The 19,419-nt window shown below is 40.4% G+C and overlaps 1 protein-coding gene across 1 annotated transcript in view; it reads right to left on the bottom strand.

Annotated features, from left to right (window-relative positions):
* The window catches only part of KREMEN1 (kringle containing transmembrane protein 1), a 72,683-nt gene that overhangs the window by 10,735 nt on the left and 42,529 nt on the right, over positions 1-19,419 (bottom strand). Inside the window, exons 4-5 of the mRNA XM_049618968.1 lie at positions 16,665-16,789; positions 8,672-8,825 (exon numbers count right to left, since the gene is read on the bottom strand). Of these exons, the coding sequence (XP_049474925.1) occupies positions 8,672-8,825; positions 16,665-16,789 (279 nt within the window). The remainder of the gene's footprint in view (positions 1-8,671; positions 8,826-16,664; positions 16,790-19,419) is intronic.

Raw genomic sequence — 19,419 nt, 5'->3', positions numbered from 1 at the left:
AGCCACAAGACAACAGCAGCCTATCGCTGGAAGAATTTGAAGACTGATGCACACTCAGGGTAAAGACAGAAACAATAATACCCAAACCCAGCTCAACTACTGATATAATGGCTCAATCCCCACACTAAACAGGCCTTCCCATTTCTGTATACTATATATAGAATTCTATATAGTATATATTCTATATACTATACAGTCAGTCTATATACTATATACTATTCTATATACTCAGTCTCTACTGTTCTTCTACACATAATGTATGGCATTCAATAAAATATGACAACACACATATAAAACAAGCAAGCAAGGAAGGAAAGAAGTGGAAAAAAAAAGACTCATGGTCAAGCGATAAAACAATCTACAGGATCAGACTCAATAATGATGCAGATGTTATAGAACTATCAGCCAGGGGCCACATGATTAATACAAAAAAGATCTAGTGGAAAAGATGGGCAACATCCCTGGCCAGATTGGAAATTCCAGTAAAGATATGGTAACTAAAAAAAGAGTCACATATAAATGTTATAAATGAAACAATATCAGAGATGAAGAATTCCTTTGATGGACTTATAAACAGACTACACACAGCTAAGGAAAGAATCAATAAATTTGAAGATAGGTCAATAGAAATTATCTGAAATGAAAAACAGAGGAAAAAAAGAAGTGAGGAAAAAAAACTGAAAATAGAATGGAGCCTCCAGTAGCTGTGGAACAATATCAAATGATCTAACAACTGGAGTTCTAGAAAGAGAAGAAAAAGAGAAGGGGGCAGAAGAAATATTTGAAGAGATAATGGCTAAGAATGCTCCAAAGTCAATGATAGGTGATCTAGGAATCTAGGCAAATAACAAGCAAACCAATTTAAAAACAAAAACCAAAAACAAACAAAACAAACAAAAAACACATCTAGATACATCATAGTCAAATGCTGAAAACCAAAAACAAACATAAATTCCAGAAAGCAGGCAGAGAAGGGAAAAGATTACGTACTGGGAACAAAGAGCCAACATCACTAGAAACTGTGCAAGTCACAAGGCAAGGGAGCATTTTTGAGATACATAAAGAAAAAAAAAACAACCTCTCAGCATAGAATTCAATATCCAGCAAAAACATTTTTCTAAAATGAAGGTGAAATAGGGTTTTCTCAAACAAAAGTTGAGAGAAGCCACTGACAGCAGACCTGCATTAGAGAAAATGCTAAAGGAACTTCTTTTGGCCAAAAGAATATACCAGATGGCAAATAAGAACATGAAAAGATGTTCACCATTGTTGGTAATTACAGAAATGCAAATTAAAACCATAATGAGTTGAGGCGCCTGGGTGGCTCAGTCGGTTAAACGTATGACTTCGGCTCAGGTCATGATATCACGGTTTGTGAGTTCAAGTCCCACATCAGGCTCTGTGCTGACAGCTCAGAACCTGGAGCCTTCTTTGAATTCTGTGTCTCCCTCTCTCTCTCTGCCCCTCCTCTGCTTGTGCTGTCTCTCTCTCTCAAAAATAAACAAACATTAAAAAAAATTTTTTTTTAAAAACATGAGTTACCACTGTATACCTGCTAGAATGGCTAACTCTAAAAACAAAACAAAACAAAACAAAACAAAACAAAACAAAACAAAAGACTATACAAAGGGCAGGAGAGGATGAGGAGCAACTAAGAAGTCTCACGTATTGTTTGCCAGAATGGCCAGTTTGGAAAACAGTTGGTAGTGTCTTATAATGCCAAATACGCACTTAGCATATGACCCAGAAATCCTACTTCTGGGTATTTACCCGAGAGAAATGAAAGCGCATGCTCACACAAACACCTGTACATTTAGGTGAAGAGCAGCTTCACAGCATCTTTATCATAGACAGACCAATGTTTATCAATGGGTAAATGGATGAACAAATTGTGATAGATTTGTATAAAGACATGCTTCTTAGCAATAAAAAGGAGCTACAGAAACAATCATGGGTGAATCTCAAAAGCAGTACACTAAGAAGACAGACATAAATGGTTACATACTATATGATTCCATTTATATGACATTCTTCAAAAGACAGAACTATGCAGATGGAATACAGATCTGTGGTCCCTAAGGGCTGGGCGTGGAAAAAAGACCGAGCACAAAAGGGACAAGAGATCTTTTTGAGGTGATGAAAATGTTCTATATCTTGACTGTGTATTTGTTTGTCAAATCTTATCAAACTGTACAACTAGAAGGGCGATTTTTACTGTATATAAATTACACCTCATAAACCCAAAATTTTTAAAAAGGGAAGCTGTAGAAAAAGATTTCCTGTAATCATCATGACTTTCCCACATCCTGTGAATTTGCACAAGAAACTAGATACCTCAGTTTCCTTATCCATACCAATGAAAATAATAATAGTTTCTCCCTCGTGGGTTTTATAAGAATTAAAAGGAGTTGATCTATGTAAAGTGTTTAGTACAGGACCTGGCACATAGTGTAAGCTCAGCATTAGCTATACTACTATTATTATTTGTAAAGAATAAAGTGTTCAGTTTAAACTGATATTTCAACACCAAAAGGTAGACCTTAAACTTAGTACTTTTGATTTCCAGATGTGTGCCATGCAAACAGCAGACTCAGTTCAGCAATTTTGAGAGCAGACACATGACATCTATGATAGATTACTAAAATTCAGTGATAATTCAGCAGGAAACTTGAAACTCAGGAATATAGTCAAATCTTATTTTTGAAGGGGAGATTGGCCTGACACATACAACCTGAGCAGGTGGAGGCCCTGGAATAGCCCTGGGCAAAACCTCCAGTGGCAGAATGCCAGTGTCTTCCTACCTTCTTTGATTTAGCATCTCCAGCCAGCCTCGGTATTAGCTAAGTCAGTTTCTTCAGGAATAGACTTCAGGCATTAGCTGGGAACAGCCAGCCTCCCCCAGATGCAGCCGAGTGGTCCGCTTCTAGACGCGAACGATGCTGGACATGTCGAAGGAAATAAACCCTAACCACATGGGTCCTAGCCATGAATCAGATTCCACTGGACCCAGAAAAGGAAAAGAGTATTACCGTATTCCATCAGTTCTAGGGGAAACATTTTAATCTTTAAAAGTGGAAGGTATCTGTAAATCAAGGCATGTCACTGTTTAATTGGAAGAATTTTTTTCCCCTCAGTGATATGTAAAATGATGTTGCATCTCACAACCGATAGTGTCTTGGAGTCTATGAAATAATATTACTAATGCAATCTTAGTGGTCAGATTTTACTGGACCTTAGGCCCTCAATATTTTTCACCATTAATCTCTTCTCTTTCCACTGAAACAGAAGTTCTATGAGGGAGGGAAGTATCTCCATCTGTGGGACCTTGGGCAAGCTACTGAACTTTTATGACCCTCAATTTTCTCCTCAGGCAGATAAGGATAATAGTATCTGCTTCAACAGTATTGTAATTAAGGGAGGGAATGCATGAAAAGCAAATACAGTGAAGTGCCCTATAAAGCTATATGTGCTCAACTAATGTTACAGAGTAGGAGCCAATCCACGACTCCCCTGTCTTTTCAGTGTCTAGAAGCTGAGAGGTACCCAAGAGGCCAGGCTGGGCAGCCTCTGTAGCCTACTCTTGACTCCTGCCTCTCTGACCTTTTTCTCTTTCGTTTTCTTTCTTTCTTTCTTTCTTTCTTTCTTTCTTTCTTTCTTTCTTTTCTTTCTTTTTCTCTCTTTTTCTCTTTCTTTCTTTCTTTCTTTCTTTCTTTCTTTCTTTCTTTCCCTTCCTTCCTTCCTTCCTTCCTTCCTTTCCTTTCTTTCTTTTTCTTTCTTTCTTTCTTTGTAATGTTTTAAATATTGTTTCATGTTTTAATGTTTTTAATTTATTTATTTTGAGAGAGAGAGAGAGGCCCGAGATGGGGAGAGGCAGAGAGAGAGAGACAGAGATAGAGAGAGAGAGAGGGAATCCCAAACAGGCTCTGCACTGTCACTGTAGAGCCCTCCACGGAGCTCGATCTCATGAACCTTGAGATCATGATCTGAGCTGAAATCAAGAGTCGAGAGCTTAACCAACTGAGCCATCCAGGCACTCCAGCCTCTCTGATCTTTTATTTGGTTCTGATAATTCAATAAAATTGAGTCCTAGGGGCAGCAGGAGCTCTGAATCTTCTGTTAGTGCTGCATTTACACACAGTATCCAGCCTACTTCAGCAACCTCCTGAAGCTCAGGAGAGTTTGCTGGAAAATCAGTCAGACAGCCTACGGCAAATTACTTGATGTGGCAATGATGACAGAGCAGACAGCAGCCTCCATAGTCCCTCTCCTGAAGTGCAAACGCAGCCTAAGAGCCACTAGAGCTGAGGAGCCCAGAGCGGAGAACAAGAGGTACCCACTGACATTCTGACTGGGACCTGGGTTCCGGCCACACTGGTAGCAGAGCCTGATACGCTGGGAAACCATCACCTGGTCCCTTTCTCCAATCTTTAAAAAAAAATTTATTTTAATGTTCATTTATTTTTGACAGAGAGAGAGAGAGAGAGAGAGAGCGAGCATGAGCGGGAGAGGGGCAGAGAGAGAGGGAGACACAGAATCCGAAGCAGGCTCCAGGCTCCGAGCTGTCAGCACAGAGCCCAATGCGGGGCTCGAACTCACAGACTGTGAGATCATGACCTGTGCCAAAGTCGGATTCTCAACTGACTGAGCCACCCAGGCGCCCCTCCGATCTTTTTAAAAAGACATTTTTGTCCTCCCAAATTATGGGACAGTCTGTAGTCACCATCTCCAAAATGCTCAGCTTTATCCAATGCATCATAAAGACTTCTATGAGGTAATACTTGAGCTATTTAGACCACTTTCCCCTCTAGCAAGGAAACTTCAGAGATTATTTCTACAGGGCTGCATTTTGTACCTTTCTTTGCAGAGCTGAGGAGTGGGAGTTATTGGAGCTGGCTATGGTCAGGGGTCCCTGCCGGTCAACACGCATCAGGGCCTCTGGAGACTGGAGCAGGCAGCTTCTCAGAAGGCCAACCCTGTCAGTCCCTGAAGCAATGGAAGCCAGAGAGGGCAGCTTCTGGACGGCTGCAGAAGGGGCCGGTTTGATAATAATCAGAGCCACCAGGCACACTCTATTCACATGCTTTTAAAGCATTAAACTGGATCTGCTATCATGACCTATTTTATTGTTGTTAATAAAAGGGATTCTAGTTGCTGCAAATAGAGAAAGAAAAATTGTGGCAAACCTGGGTTTGAGTTCAGAATTTGGCTCTTATTCACTTGGACAAATTATTTTATCTTTTGAGCCACAGTTTCCTTATCGGCAGGGCTGTTGTGAGGGTTAAATAACATAAACAAAAGAACCTGGAATCAAGGCTGTCACACAGCGAGTGCTCAAGAGACAGCCATTATTTTCATTATAATTAATTCATCTCACTGCACCTTTGTGTGAGACCCAGCTCTATCTCCCAGATATATTTCCAGTACCAAAGATGATACTTGGTACCTGACTGACTTTAAGCCACGTTATTTCCATTTGACACCTCCAGTACAGGCACTGTACTAAAGAAAACGTAATTCTATTTGTCACACAGCAGACACCCAATCAAAATGTGCGAAATGAAATATTACCATGTAAAAGCATTCTGTTTTTTAATTTATATATAATCCACCATTTTAACAATTTTATTTTATTAAAAAAATTTTTTTTTAAGTTTATTTTTGACAGAGACAGAGTGCAAGCATGAGCAGGGGAGGAGCAGAGAGAGGGAGACACAGAATCCCAAGCAGGCTCCAGGCCCCGAGCTGTCAGCACAGAGCCTGACACGGGGCTCGAACTCACTAACTGTGAGATCATGACCTGGGCTTAAGTCGGACGCTTAACCGACTGAGCCACCCAGGCACCCCAAACAATTTTAAAGTGTACAATTCAGTGGTATAATATTCACAGTATTGTACAGCCACTGATATTATCTAATTCCAGAACATTTTCATCACCCAAATAAGAAAACCTATATTCACTAAGTGGTCACTTCCCATCCCTCCCCTCTCCTCCCTCGGTGACCACTAATCTGTCTTCTGTCTGTATGGATTTGCCTATAAGTGGAATCATAAAATATGTGGCCCAACATGTGTGGTTTCTTTCACTTAGCACAATGTTTTCAAGGTTCATCCACAGTATAGCACGTATCAGTAATTCACTCCTTTTTGTGGCTCAATAATATTCCATTATGTGGATATAGCATACTTTGTTGAGCCACTCTTCTGCTGATGGACATTTGGGTTGGTGCCACTTTGGGGCTATTGTGAACACTGTTGCCATGAACACTCAGGGAGTAGTTTTTGTGTGAACATATGTTTTCAACTCCCTTGGGTATATATGTAGGAGTGGAATTGCTGGGTCATAAGGTAACTCTGCTTCACGTCTGAGGAACTGCCAGACTGTTTTCCACAGCAGCTGCACCATTTAACATTTCCACCAGCAAGGAATGTGTGTTCCAATTTCTCCATATGCTCACCACCATCTATTCTCCAGTAAAAAAAAATTAACACCATATTCTGTTTAAAATAGAAAAACAGGTAGCAAACCCACATACCCTGCTTTCTTTCTGTTTACTGTGTAATCCTACGGCTTGCTGGTGGTATAAGTCCTGGCAAGATATTTACCCTTTCCATGTCCTAGAACTCTCTTCTAAAGTGATGGTAATAATGCCTGTCTTAGACGGCTGCCAGAAGGACCTAATTTATGTAAATTTATAATTTATGTAAAGCCTTAACACCCACTCTATGTACTCAGTGTTTATTTCCTTTCTTTTGTCACTTAAGAGTAGACCAGGCAATTTGTAAGCTCAGTAAACATACTCTCCTGGGCTAGGGTGTCAAAGCAGAGGATTTTATAATAATGGACTTTGGTAGTGAAAACCTAAATAGATGTGCAGAACAGATTATTTGCCAACCATTCTTAAACATTAGCCAAGTTTCAGTCTTTAGCTTTAACAGGGGTACTAAACTGAGTATTTGTCTTTTTTGTTTGTTTGTTTGTTTGTTTGTTTACTTTTGAGAGAGAGAGAGTGGGAGGGAGAGGGGCAGAGGATCTGAAATGGGCTCTGCGCTGACAGCAGAGAGCCCAGTGCGGGGCTTGAACTCATGAATCGTGAGATTATGACCTGGGCCACAGTCGGACTCAACCGACTGAGCCACCCAGGTGCCCCATATTTGTCTTAACAGGAGGTATAGGGAGCCACTGGCAGTCTCCAGCAGGCACACTCAACCAAAAAGACCAACAGTTGACCACATGAGTTCCGCTTGCCAATCCTTCTCTTGTCCTCTGCCCAAGCACACACTTCTGACAATATCTAAGCTATAACCTGTGAAAGGCTCAGTTATAAACTTGGGGGGGCTTTACACCCCATATGTACATACATACACCATATGTAGTAGCTGGATTGTGTCCTACCATGCCTGATAACTATGAATGTGCCCTTATTTGGAAAAAGGGTCTCTACATATGTAATCAAGTTAAATAAGGCCACACTATATGACAGTGGGCCCTAAATCCAATGACTAGCGCCCTTATGAGGAGATACAGAGAGACAGAGAGGCACGGACAGACAGAGAGAAAATGGCCATGTGAAGGAGGATGTAGAGATTACAGTGATGCAGCTACAAACCAAGGAATGCCAAGGACCGCCAACAGTGACCAGAAGCTTGGAAGAGGCAAAGGAAGTCTTCCCTGGAGCATGACCCTGACAAAACCTTGCTTTTGAACTTCTAGCCTCCCAAACTATGAGAGAATAAATTTCTGTTGTTTGAATCCTCCTGAGTTGTGATCATTTGTCATAGCAGCCCTAGGAAACGAATACACCACATGACATTTCTGCTTAAAGCTGAGTTGCTCTTCGGGTTGAGATGGTAGGAGTACATCCACTCAAGCCTCACGCCTAACAAAGACACCATAGACTCTATAGTGTATCTTAGTGACCTCAAGCCTTTCCTTTTGTCTGCCTCACTTGTGACAGTGTGCCTTCTACCATTTAAAATCTGGAGCGACATTGGTACTCTAGCTCTCACAAAGTCTCATTACCACCGAGTGGATGCGGGGGGTTGTGATGAGGGATCAGGTAGCCCAGAGGTTAGAATAAGGTGCAGGAGAGGTCAAGGCCCCAGATCTATACCTCATCCATAGCACACCCTACCCCCAGCCAGCATCTCACAGATGTGGCGGGTCAGAGAGGAGGCCGGTCAGGGCACACTCAGTATCAGCCCTGGAAAGACAACTTGAAGCATATGTTCTCTTCTCGGCTGCATCACAATAAGATCCCAAATGCCAAGGAAGACATTAAAGGGCTTGGAAACCAAACAATTAAAATAAGAGGACCTTAAGGCTGAGACTGAACAGCTATACCGGTGTCTACATTACGTGGCAAAGGTCATCTTTTCTAGGTTGCCGAAGTACCCCACGATAGGCCTCGTCTCTTCCAAGCACATGGCACAACCGTAATTAATTACTGTTAAATGTCTGTCCTCCCTTCTAGAGGGCAGGGGCTGAGTCTTCCTGGTCAGTGTCGTATCCCCAGGGTCTGGTCAGGGCCTGGCCTGCAGGAGGCGCTTAGTAAGTATTCCATGTGAATGAATAAATGAATGAATGGAAGGGAGGGAGGGAGGCTGGGCAGGTGGTTCCTCTGGCACAAGGGTTCCTGTGTCTTGGGCAGCAACGGGCACAGGGCATACTCACTATCAAAGAGGATGATCCTGCCGTCACCGCCACAGGGCTGGGTGTGATCCCCGAAGCAGACGCTGTTGCACTCGGTGCTGGCTGCCTCCCCGTACTTCCAGTAATCAGGATTGTTTCCACAGAAGCAAGCATAGCCTGACTCCATCCCAGCAAACTGCCACAGCAGAGAAACAGCACTCGGTAAATGTCAGTCTGGGGTGTCAGGCGGCCTGAAGGAGCCCCCAGCCTCACCCTCTGGCTCCTCCCTCACTCCATTCCCTCAGTACTCATTACATACTGTATACAACTATGTTTCCCCTTTGGCGAGCATCCCTTTTAATGCTTGTATCTCTACGGTTTTTAAGTGAGTTTTAGGGCTAGTGTGTGTGGGGAATCTCACAAACTTGAAACATTAATAATAACAGCTAAACATTTTATTGAATGTTTACTATGTGCCAGGTGGTAGGTGCTTTCCGGCTACTCTCCCCCGCAAAGTCATTACAGGCCCCATTAAAACTTTTCATTTTATTTATTACCATATGGTAAAACTATTTATATGGTATGTAGTTCTGTAAATTTTAACCCATGTATAGATCTGTGCAATCGCAACAATCAGGATACAGAACAGGCACGCCACCCCCAACAACTTTCCTATCCTGAACCTGCCACTTTATAGTTCTCCCGCCTATAAACAAACCTTGGCAGCTACCTACGAGTTTGCTGTTACTATGGTTTTGCTTTTTCAAGAATATTGCACGCTAAGACTGAATGTTTACGTCCCTCCAAAAGTCACATGTTGAAATCCTAACTCCCACTATGATAGTATTTGGAGGTAGGGCCTTTGGTAGGTGATTGGGTCATGAGAGCACAGACCCTCATGAATGGGATTAGTGCTCTTATAAAAGAGACCCCACAGAGCTCCCAAGGCCCTTCTGCCATGTGAGGACACAGCAAGAAGATGGCCATCTCTGAACCGGGAGACGATATCTCACCAAACACCAAATCTGCCAACAAGCTTGATCTTCTACTTCTAGCCTCCAGAACTATGAGAAATAAATGTTTGTTTACCCAGTCTATGGTAAGTTTGGTACGGCAGCCAGAATGGACTAAGATATCACATAAATAGAATCATATAGTATGTAACCTTTTGAGACTGGCTTTCCACTCAGCACAACGTCTTTGAGATTCATCCAAACTGACACATGTATCAGTAGTTCACTCCTTTTTACGGCTGAGTAGTAAGTAGTCCAGTGCATAGATATACTGCTGTTTGTTAATCCATTGGGTTGTTTCTAGTTTTTCATGATTATGGATTGAGTTGCTATAAACATTTGTGTATAGTTTTATGTGAGCGTAAACTTCCATTTCTCCAGAGTAAATACCTAGGAATAGGGATCCTGGGTTATATGGTAAGTGTATGTTTATAAGAAACTACCAAAATGTTTTCCAGAGAGATTGTATCATTTTACATTTGCAACAACAATGTATGAGTCCTAGTTACCCCATATCCTTGTCAACACATGTTATTGTCAGTATATTTTATTTTAGCCATTCTAATAGATGTGTAGTGGGTTTCTTCTGCATTACCCTAGTGGTTAATGATGTTGAATGTCTTTTCATGTGTTTATTTGCCATTTCTATATCGTCTTTGGTGAAGTATCTGTTCAAGTCTTTTGCCCATTTTTAAAAATTGGGGTTTTTTTTACTATGAGTTTTTAGAGTTTGTGTATGCATTCTGCATATAAGTCCTTTGCTGTATATATGATTTGCAAATATTTTCTTCCAGACTATGGCTTATCTTTTCATGCTTTTAAAAATGTCTTTCACAGAGCAAAACATTTTTAATTTCAGTGAAGTCCAAAGTAAAATTTACCCATTTTTTTCTTTTATGGATCATGCTTTTGCTGTCACACCTAAGAACTTTCTGCCTAAACCCAGGTAAACCCTGGTCATGAACATTTTCTCCCCTCGTTTCCTCAAGTTTTATCATTTTACATTTTAATTAGACCTAAGATCCATCTTGAGTTGAGCATGTAGTCTTTTGTGTTTAACTTCTCTTAATTAGCATAGCGTTTTAGCAATTCATCCATATTGTTGTGTGTATCAGTATATCTTACTGTATCTTCTTTTTGTTGCTGAGTAGTATTCCACAGTATGGATATACCACAGTTTATTCATCTGTTCATCAGTTAATGGACACTGAGTTTATTTTATTTTATTTTTTTTTTAATTTTTTTTTTTTCAACGTTTTTTATTTATTTTTGGGACAGAGAGAGACAGAGCATGAACGGGGGAGGGGCAGAGAGAGAGGGAGACACAGAATCGGAAACAGGCTCCAGGCTCCGAGCCATCAGCCCAGAGCCTGATGCGGGGCTCGAACTCACGGACCGCGAGATCGTGACCTGGCTGACGTCGGACGCTTAACCGACTGCGCCACCCAGGCGCCCCTGGACACTGAGTTTATAATAATGTTGCTATGAACACTCATGTACAAGGTTTTGTGTGAACTTATGTTTTCAATTCTCTTGGGTTTACGTATAGGAGAGGAATTGCTGGGTTATGAGGTTATGTTTAACTTTTTGAGAAACTGCCAAACTGTTTTCCATAGCAGCTGTACTATTTTACATTTCCACCAGCAATGTATGAGGGTTCCAATTTCTCCACATCCTCACCAATGCTTGTTTTTGTCCTCAAAAAAATTTTTTTTTAACTACAACCATTCAAGGTTATTTCTTGTGTGATGTATTATTTCATTATGCTTTTGATTTGCATTTCCCTAAAGACTAATGATATGAGCACATTTTCATGTGCTTCTTGGCCATTTGTATGTCTTCTATAGAGGAATGTCTATTTAAATCATTTGCCTATTTTTTAATTGAGTTGTCCTTTTATTGTCAACTTATAAGAGATCTTTACATATTTTGGACATTAAATCCTTATTCAGATAAATGATTCACAAATATTTTCTCCCATTCTGTAAGTTGTTTTTTCATTTTCTTAATAGTGTCAGTAGTGTTCCTGACACACAAAAGTTGTAAATTTTGATGAAGCCCAATTTACTTTTTCTTTGGTTGCCTGTGCTTTTGTTATCATAACTAAAAAACCATTGCCTAATACTAAAGTCATGAATATTTATACTTATGTTTCCTTCTAAGAGTTCCTTCTATTACTTTTTATTTATTTTTTAATTAGAGAGAGAGAGCGTGAGCAGGGGAGAGGAGCAGAACGAGAAAGAGAGAATCCCAGATAGGCTCTACGCCCAGTGCAGAGCCTGACGCACGGCTCGATCCCATGACCCTGAGATCATGACATGACCTAAGCCAAAATCAAGTTGGACGCTCAACTAAGTCACCCAGACACCCCCAAGAGCTCCTTCTAAAGCTAGATCTAATTACATTTAGGTCTTTGGCTCATTTTTAGTTAATTTTTATATAAAGAGTGAGGTTCATTCTTTTCCATGTGGCTATCCAATTGTCCCAACACTATGTGTTGAAAAGATTATTCTTCCCCATCGAATGATCTTGGCACCCTTTAAAAACTCAACTGACCATAAATTAATGTGTGGGCTTATTTCTGGACCTTAACTTAAATTCCATTGGTCTATATATCCATCCTTATGCTAGTACCATAGCTCTTTTCTCAGTAGTATAATTTAAAGTTAACTTTGGTCTTTGGTATGATTTGAACATAGAGATTCATTTTTCTTCATGAAAAGCTCCTGTTTTTCTCCAGAACTTTTTTTTTTTTTTGAGAGCAAGACAGCAGATGCATGCAAGTGGGGGAGGGGCAGAGAGAGAGAGAGAGAGAGAGAGAGAGAGAGAGAATCTTAAGCAGTCTCCATGCCCAGGGCAGAGCCCGACATGAGGCTCAGTCTCACAATGGTGAGGTCATGATCTGAGCCGAAATCAAGAGTCAGATGCTTAACCGACTGAGCCATCCAGGCACCCCTCCAGAACTATTTGTTGAAAGACTATCCTTTATCTCTGTTGAAAATCAACTGTTCATGTAAGTGCAAGTCTATTTCTGGACTCTATTTGGTTTCACTGATACCTATAGCAGGAGTTGAAAACCTTTTTCTTTCATAAAAAGTCAGATAGTAAACATTTCTGGCTTTGAGGGCCATACAGTTTTTTCTCAACTACTTAACTTTGCTATTGTAGCATGAAAACAGGCATAGACAATGGGCATGGCTGTGTTTCATTAAACTTTATTTACAAAGGTAGGTAGGTAGTAGAATTCAGTCTACATACCACTGTCTGCTAACTCCTGATCTATATGACTATTCTCATGCCAATACTACTCTCTTCATTACTACAGCTTTCTAGAAAGTCTTAAGATCAGGCAGGATTAGGCCTTAAAAGTTGACCTTTTTAAAAATTATTTTAGTTATTCTATGTACTCTGCCTTTCCATGTAATTTTAAGATCAGCTTGACAAATTTAAAAAAAACTATAATTTTAATTTTTTTTAATGTTTATTTATTTTTGAGAGAGAAAGAGAGACAGACAGAGTGCAAGCAGGAGGGGCAGAGAGAGAGAGAGACACAGAATCCAAAGCAGGCTCCAGGCTCTGAGCTGTCAGCACAGAGCCTGACACGGGGCTCGAACTCACTAACTGTGAGATCATGACCTGAGCCAAAGTTGGACGCTTAACCAACTGAGCCACCCAGGCGTTCCTAAAAAAAAAAACAAAAAACAAAAAACGAAAAACAAAAAAAAAACCAAAACAAAACACTATGATTTTGATTGGGATTGCATTGAATCTATAGATCTGGGAAAAATTGACATTTTAACAATATTGAGTCTTCTAATCCATGAACAATGTCTGTATTTATAGTTATTTATGTCTTCTTTAATTTACTCTTGCAATATTATGTAGTATTTGGTATATAGGTCTTTAATATCATTTGTTAATTCTGAAGTTATTTATGCTATTGTAAATGGAATTTAAAATTTTTATTTTCCAACTGTTCACTGCTGGTACATAGAAACGCAACTGACTTTTGTATATGGCCTTGTAATGTGCAACCTGGATAACTTATTATTTGTAATAGCTCTTATGTATAATTGTCTACATACATGATCATGTTGTCCATAAATTAAAAAAAATTATTTCCTCCTTTCCAACCTACATGCCTTTTCTTTTTCTTGCTTTATTTCATTGGCAAGGATCGCTAGTACTGTGTTAAAAAGAAGATGTGTGGGGGGCGGGCACCTGGATCGCTCAGTTAAGCGTCTGACTTCAGGTCAGGTCATGATCTCATGGTTCATGAGTTCAAGCCCTGCACTGGGTCCTCTGCTGTCAGCACAGAGACCACTTTGGATCCTCTGTCCCTGCACTCCTTTTCTGCCCCTCCCCTGTGCTCTTGTGCTCTCTCAAAAATAAATAAGCATTAAAAAAGAAAAAAGAAAAAAGAAAAAAGAAAAAAGAAAAAAAAAGAGGTGAGAATGGGCATCGCTATTTTTTCCTGATTTTATTAAGTAGAAAGCACTGAACCTTTTACCACTGAATATAATGTTAGCTTTAGATTTCTCGATAGCTGCTCTTAATCAGTTGAGGAAGTTCCATTCTATTCCTTGTTTGCTGATGACTTTTATCATTAATGGGTGTTGTGTTTTCTCAAGTACTTTGGCTGTATTTTTATTCTGAAATAGTTTCAAACCTACAGAACAGTTATAATAATAATACAAAGAACTTCCTTATCACTTTTACTTAGAAATCTACATTCAAGTCGGCAACTGCCTGAATGATATCCTTTGTAGAAAAGGACCTAATCCAGGATCACAGATGTACTTAGTTGTCAGGTCTCTTTAGTTTAATGCTCCCATTAAGAACAGTTTGTCAAGTCCTTTTTTGACCGTTGTGACTTTGACAGTTTTGAAGAACAGAGGCTAGTCATCTTGCAGAATGCCCCTTGTTTCAGATTTGCCTAACGTTTCATCATGATTAGATTCATATCATGAATTTTGGGCAGAAATATCACCAAAGTGATGTTATGCTCTTGATAGGTCAGGTGGGATAGAATGTTTAGTTTCCCTATAACTGGTGATACTAACTTTGATCACTTGAGTAAGGAGTATATGCCAGTTCTCTCCACAGCAGAATTACTTGTTTTCCCTTTAGAGTATTTTGTGGGGCAATCTTTGAGGCGATGTAAATACCCTGTTCCTCATGCAACTTTCACCCAGTAGTAGATAAAGTCATGGGATATCTGCAAACCCTGATATTTGTTCTCTGAATTAATTATTACTATGACGGTTGCCAAATGGAGAATTTTCTAATTCTGTCATATAATCTACATTTCTTAGCTGCCATTCTCCTATAAGAAAATGCCTTTCTTCTCCTCATTTGTTTACTTATGTATATCAGTGTGGATTTGTGGATTCTTATTTTATTCCATGAGGTATATTTATTATTATAATTATTTGTTTTGAAGCTCAATGTATGTTAGATTTGGACCATGGAGACCCTTCCAGTTGGTTTCTGTGACCTTTTGACTAGCCCTATAACTCCTTACTTTTTTTTTCTTTTATGTTTATTTTTGAGAGAGAGAGAAAGCAGCGGAGGGGCAGAGAGAGAGGTGGACTGAGGATCTGAAGTGGGCTCTGCGCTGACAGCAGAGGGCCCAAGGTGGGACTTGAACTCATGAACTATGAGATCATGACCTGAGCTGAATTTGGATGCTTAACCAACTGAGCCACCCAGGGGCCCCTCCTTACTTTCTTGTACAACATGCTTCAGACCCCTCTTGCACTTTCTCAGGATCAGCTCTAGAATTAGCAATTTTCTCCAAGCAACCCTAGTTCTTGTTTTAATTTATTTTTTGTTTTGTTGTTGTTGTTGTTTAGAGGGAGGGGGAGAGAGAGAGAGGGAGAGAGAGAGAGAGAGAGAGAGCGAGCGAGCAATAAAGAATCTTAAGCAGGTTCCATGCTCAGCACAGAGCCTGACATGGGGCTCGATCTGATGACCCTGGGATCACGACCTGAGCCAAAATCAAGAGTCAGACGCTTAACTGACTGAGGCACCCAGGCACCCCAAGGAGTCCCAGTTTTGATGTAATGGAGAACAATATCTAGAAACCAAGATCTGAGGACTAAGTGTGCTCTGTGCTATCACTGTGTCACTGTTCGAGGTCCTCTCAGTGGACAAAGATAAGGAATATATATGTATATATATACACACACAGACCTACTAACATGTTTATATTTATTTCCATAGCTCTCTCTATATATATCAAAACCATAAAATATATACTAATAACTTCAATCCCCATCTGATAGTCTAGGCTTTATTTTGGTTTTCCCTGGCTCCCTTTGCCAATAGTGAGGAACCTGGCTCCCATTATCTTCAATATGTTAACTTGTATGCTCAATCCTTTTGCAAGCAACCAATCACTCCATCATGTTAGGTCAATTGCCTTTCTAAGCCACCTGCCTCACAAAAGCCCTGACCTTGCCAGGCTACTCTCCTTGCTTGGACCTGATGAATGGCTTTTTCACTGAATTATTAATGAAGGACAAAAGAAAAGAAAGAAAAAGGAAAGAAAGAAGGAAAGATACAGCAAACAATAGCATTATTGAACCTTAATAGCTAAGGAGTGAATTTTAGATAGAGGAAAGGACAGAAAGAAAAGAAAATATTTTGTCCAGGCAAGGGCCCATAACATAGCAAGGAAATAACCACTACCTTGGCCTATTCCCAGAACCCCTGTGGAGCCAGAGATGTCCCTGCTCATAACATTCAAGGGCACAAGGAAATACATAATTCTGTCAGAGGTCAAATAGGGATGCAAATATTGAGATTTTCCTCTCTTTTGTCTCCCCGTCTTTAGACAAGAATGCTACTTCACGCTCCTGAATGCCAAGCCCCATTCCTCCTCCTGCTCCTCCTTGGCAGAAAAGTAGTCATATGGTTTGATACTTTTTTAAAAAAGTATATATATTTTTAAGTTATCTCAGCAGAATGCATTTATATCTTCATGCTTTTCTATAGATATACAGCCATAGAGCCATTACCTTGAACCTCTGACTCCGACAAAAGCTGATGCAGGTTTGTATGGTAAGTTTGTTAGACGTTTTACTGGCGCCAGTTAGAGGAGGTGGGTTCCCATGATCCTTGTAGCAGCCAAGGTTTCCAGGCACTGGAGAAAAAAGAAAAGCAAAAGAATTTCACAACATCTGGCTGTGAAACACAAAGAAGGAAGAGAGATTTGTGCCAGGTACTTTCATCTCAGCTAACGTTTCTACTCCTAAGGTACAAATAAATAATAAGCAACAGGCTTTAAAAATGGAAGTCTTAGTGTAATCTGGCAAATGCCACGTTTCTGTTTTCTTGTGAAGAGTGTGTGAGGCCCGGGTCCACCTTTAACTAACCCACTGAGTACTGAAGAGAACTAAGAGCAATTTCCTCAAAATAGAGAAGTTACAATAGGCAAATTATGTTTCGGAGTCACCGGAGGGCAGGAAAAGCCCTTGGAAGCCCTTCATCCTGTCTTGTGCCTCCCCTTGTTCTTAGAGAGCTCCATAAGTGGGCTTCCCAAAGTGCCTTCAGTGAGTGTATTCGTTTCCTGTAGCTGCTTGAACAAATCACTACAAATCTATTGGCTTAACACAACATAAATTCATTATCCTACAGTTCAGGAGGTCAGAAGTACTAAATGGATCTTGCAGGACTGAAATCAAGGGGTTAGCAGGGACTTGTTCCTTTTGGAGGCACAGGGGGTATCTGTTCCCTGCCTTTTCCATCTCCTGGAAGCTGCCCCTAATCCTTGGCTTGTGGCCACACCATTCCAAACTCTGCCTCCATCATATCTCCTTCCCTCCCTCTGCTTCCAGCATCACATCACCTTCTCTGACTCTGATCTTCTGCTTCTCTGTTATAAGAACCTCTGTGATGACATCGGGCCTACCTGGATAATCTTCCCGTCTAAAAATCCTCAACTTAAGTACATCTGCAAAATCCTTTATGCCATGCAAGGTAACATATTAAAAGATTCCAGAGATTACAGGATAGACATTTTGGGGGGGGGGTCATTATTCAGCTTACCACAGTGAACATACTAGTGTTTCACAATCATGTAATCGGATGGTTTTGTCTAGTAGAAAAAGCTATATCTGAGAATAAAGAAACCTGAATATATGTATCAACTGTGGTAGACAGCTTTCAAAGATGGCACTCAATGATCCCCATCTCCTGGTGTTCATGCCATTGTGGAATCCCGTCTTCTTGAGTGTGGGCTGCATCACTGCTTTTGACCAACAGAATGTGATAAAGTTGATGGGACTCCATTTCTGTGATTAGGTTATAAGAGCCTGTGACTTCTGTCTTCCTAGTAGACTCTATCTATTGCCTTCTTGGCTTATATACTTTAATAAAACAATACGCTATGTCGGAGAAGCCATGTGTCAGGGAACTGAGGGTGGCCTTTAACCAATAGCCAGCAAGAAACCAAGACTTTCAGTTTTTGCAGTTACTGAATCCTACCAACAACTATGTGCACTTGAAGGAGGTTCTTCTCCAGTGGAGCCTTCATATGAGACCCCAGTCCCAGAAGACACCACGATTGCAGCCTGGTAAGAAACCTAGAAGCAGAGGACCCAGCTAAACCATGTCCAGATTTCCTGACCCATAGAAAGTAAGACAATAAATGTGTGTCATTTTAAGTAACTAAGTTCTAGGGTAGTTTGTTATACAGCAATAGATAACTAATACACCTATATAATACCTACTAAATATATGTTTGTTGAAGGAAGGAAGGAATTTATTGTGGGCCATGGACAAATCAGCCCCTCTGGGTCTTAGTTTTCCATCTGTGTTATTAACTTATGAATCACTCCACTATCAGATGAAGCCCTTTCCCCTATTTTTGCTGTTTGGCTCCTCACAGTTTATATAACTGAAGACATAATAAGACATGAATGAGGCCTCGTCGTAGAAGCACTTCTAGGTCAGTTAAGACCTAGATATATTATCTAATTCCAAAGTGAGCCAAACAGACTCCTAGAAAGTGTTTTTCCTTTATATTTAAGACTAGAAAAAAGGGGCATCTAGCTGGCTTAATCGGTGGAGTGTGTGACTCTTAATCTCAGGGTTGTGGGTTTGAGTCCCATGCTGGGTGTAGAGATTACTTAAAAACAAAACCTTTTAAGGGGAACTTGGTGGCTCAGTTGATTGAGTGTCTGACTTCAACTCAGGTCATGATCTCACGGTTTGTGAGTTCAAGCCCCGCATCAGACTCCCTGCTGTCAGCATAGAGCCTGCTTCAGATCCTCTGTCCCCACTTCTCTCTCTGCCCCTCCCCTGCTTGTGCTCTCTCTCATAAAAATAAATAAACTTAAACAAGAAATTAAAAATCTTTTTTTTTTTTAAAAAAAGACTAGAAAACAGCATGGTCCAGTTTAACAAGGTTTACATCCACATTAGCCTGTTGGCATATAAAAATATATGCGTGATTCTGTATGTATGTACATACACACACTTCTAAATTTCTGCCACCATCAACATCTAACCAGTTCCTGTTAAATTGGCAGGAAGTACCACTGCTAACCAAAAGAGTCACCCTTCCCCTTCTAGCCAAGTGGTTACCCTTCTCCCTTGCGTCACACATGGTTCAAATATAACAAATGTGGCTCACCACACAAATGTTAAAATGCATCTTTTGGAAACAAACCAAATCTCTATAGTGGCGAATGTAAACAGAAAAGCTCTAGGCGGTAGGAGTCCGGTGTTCAGTGAGAGCCTGGCCTGGGAATGGCTGGGTTTTAGAGGTTA

The sequence above is a fragment of the Panthera uncia genome (genome assembly GCF_023721935.1).
Source record: "Panthera uncia isolate 11264 chromosome D3 unlocalized genomic scaffold, Puncia_PCG_1.0 HiC_scaffold_8, whole genome shotgun sequence".
NCBI classification, from domain to species: Eukaryota; Metazoa; Chordata; class Mammalia; order Carnivora; family Felidae; genus Panthera; species Panthera uncia.
The sequence above is the reverse complement of the archived record's forward strand: the minus strand, read 5'-3'. Positions and strand labels throughout refer to the sequence as shown.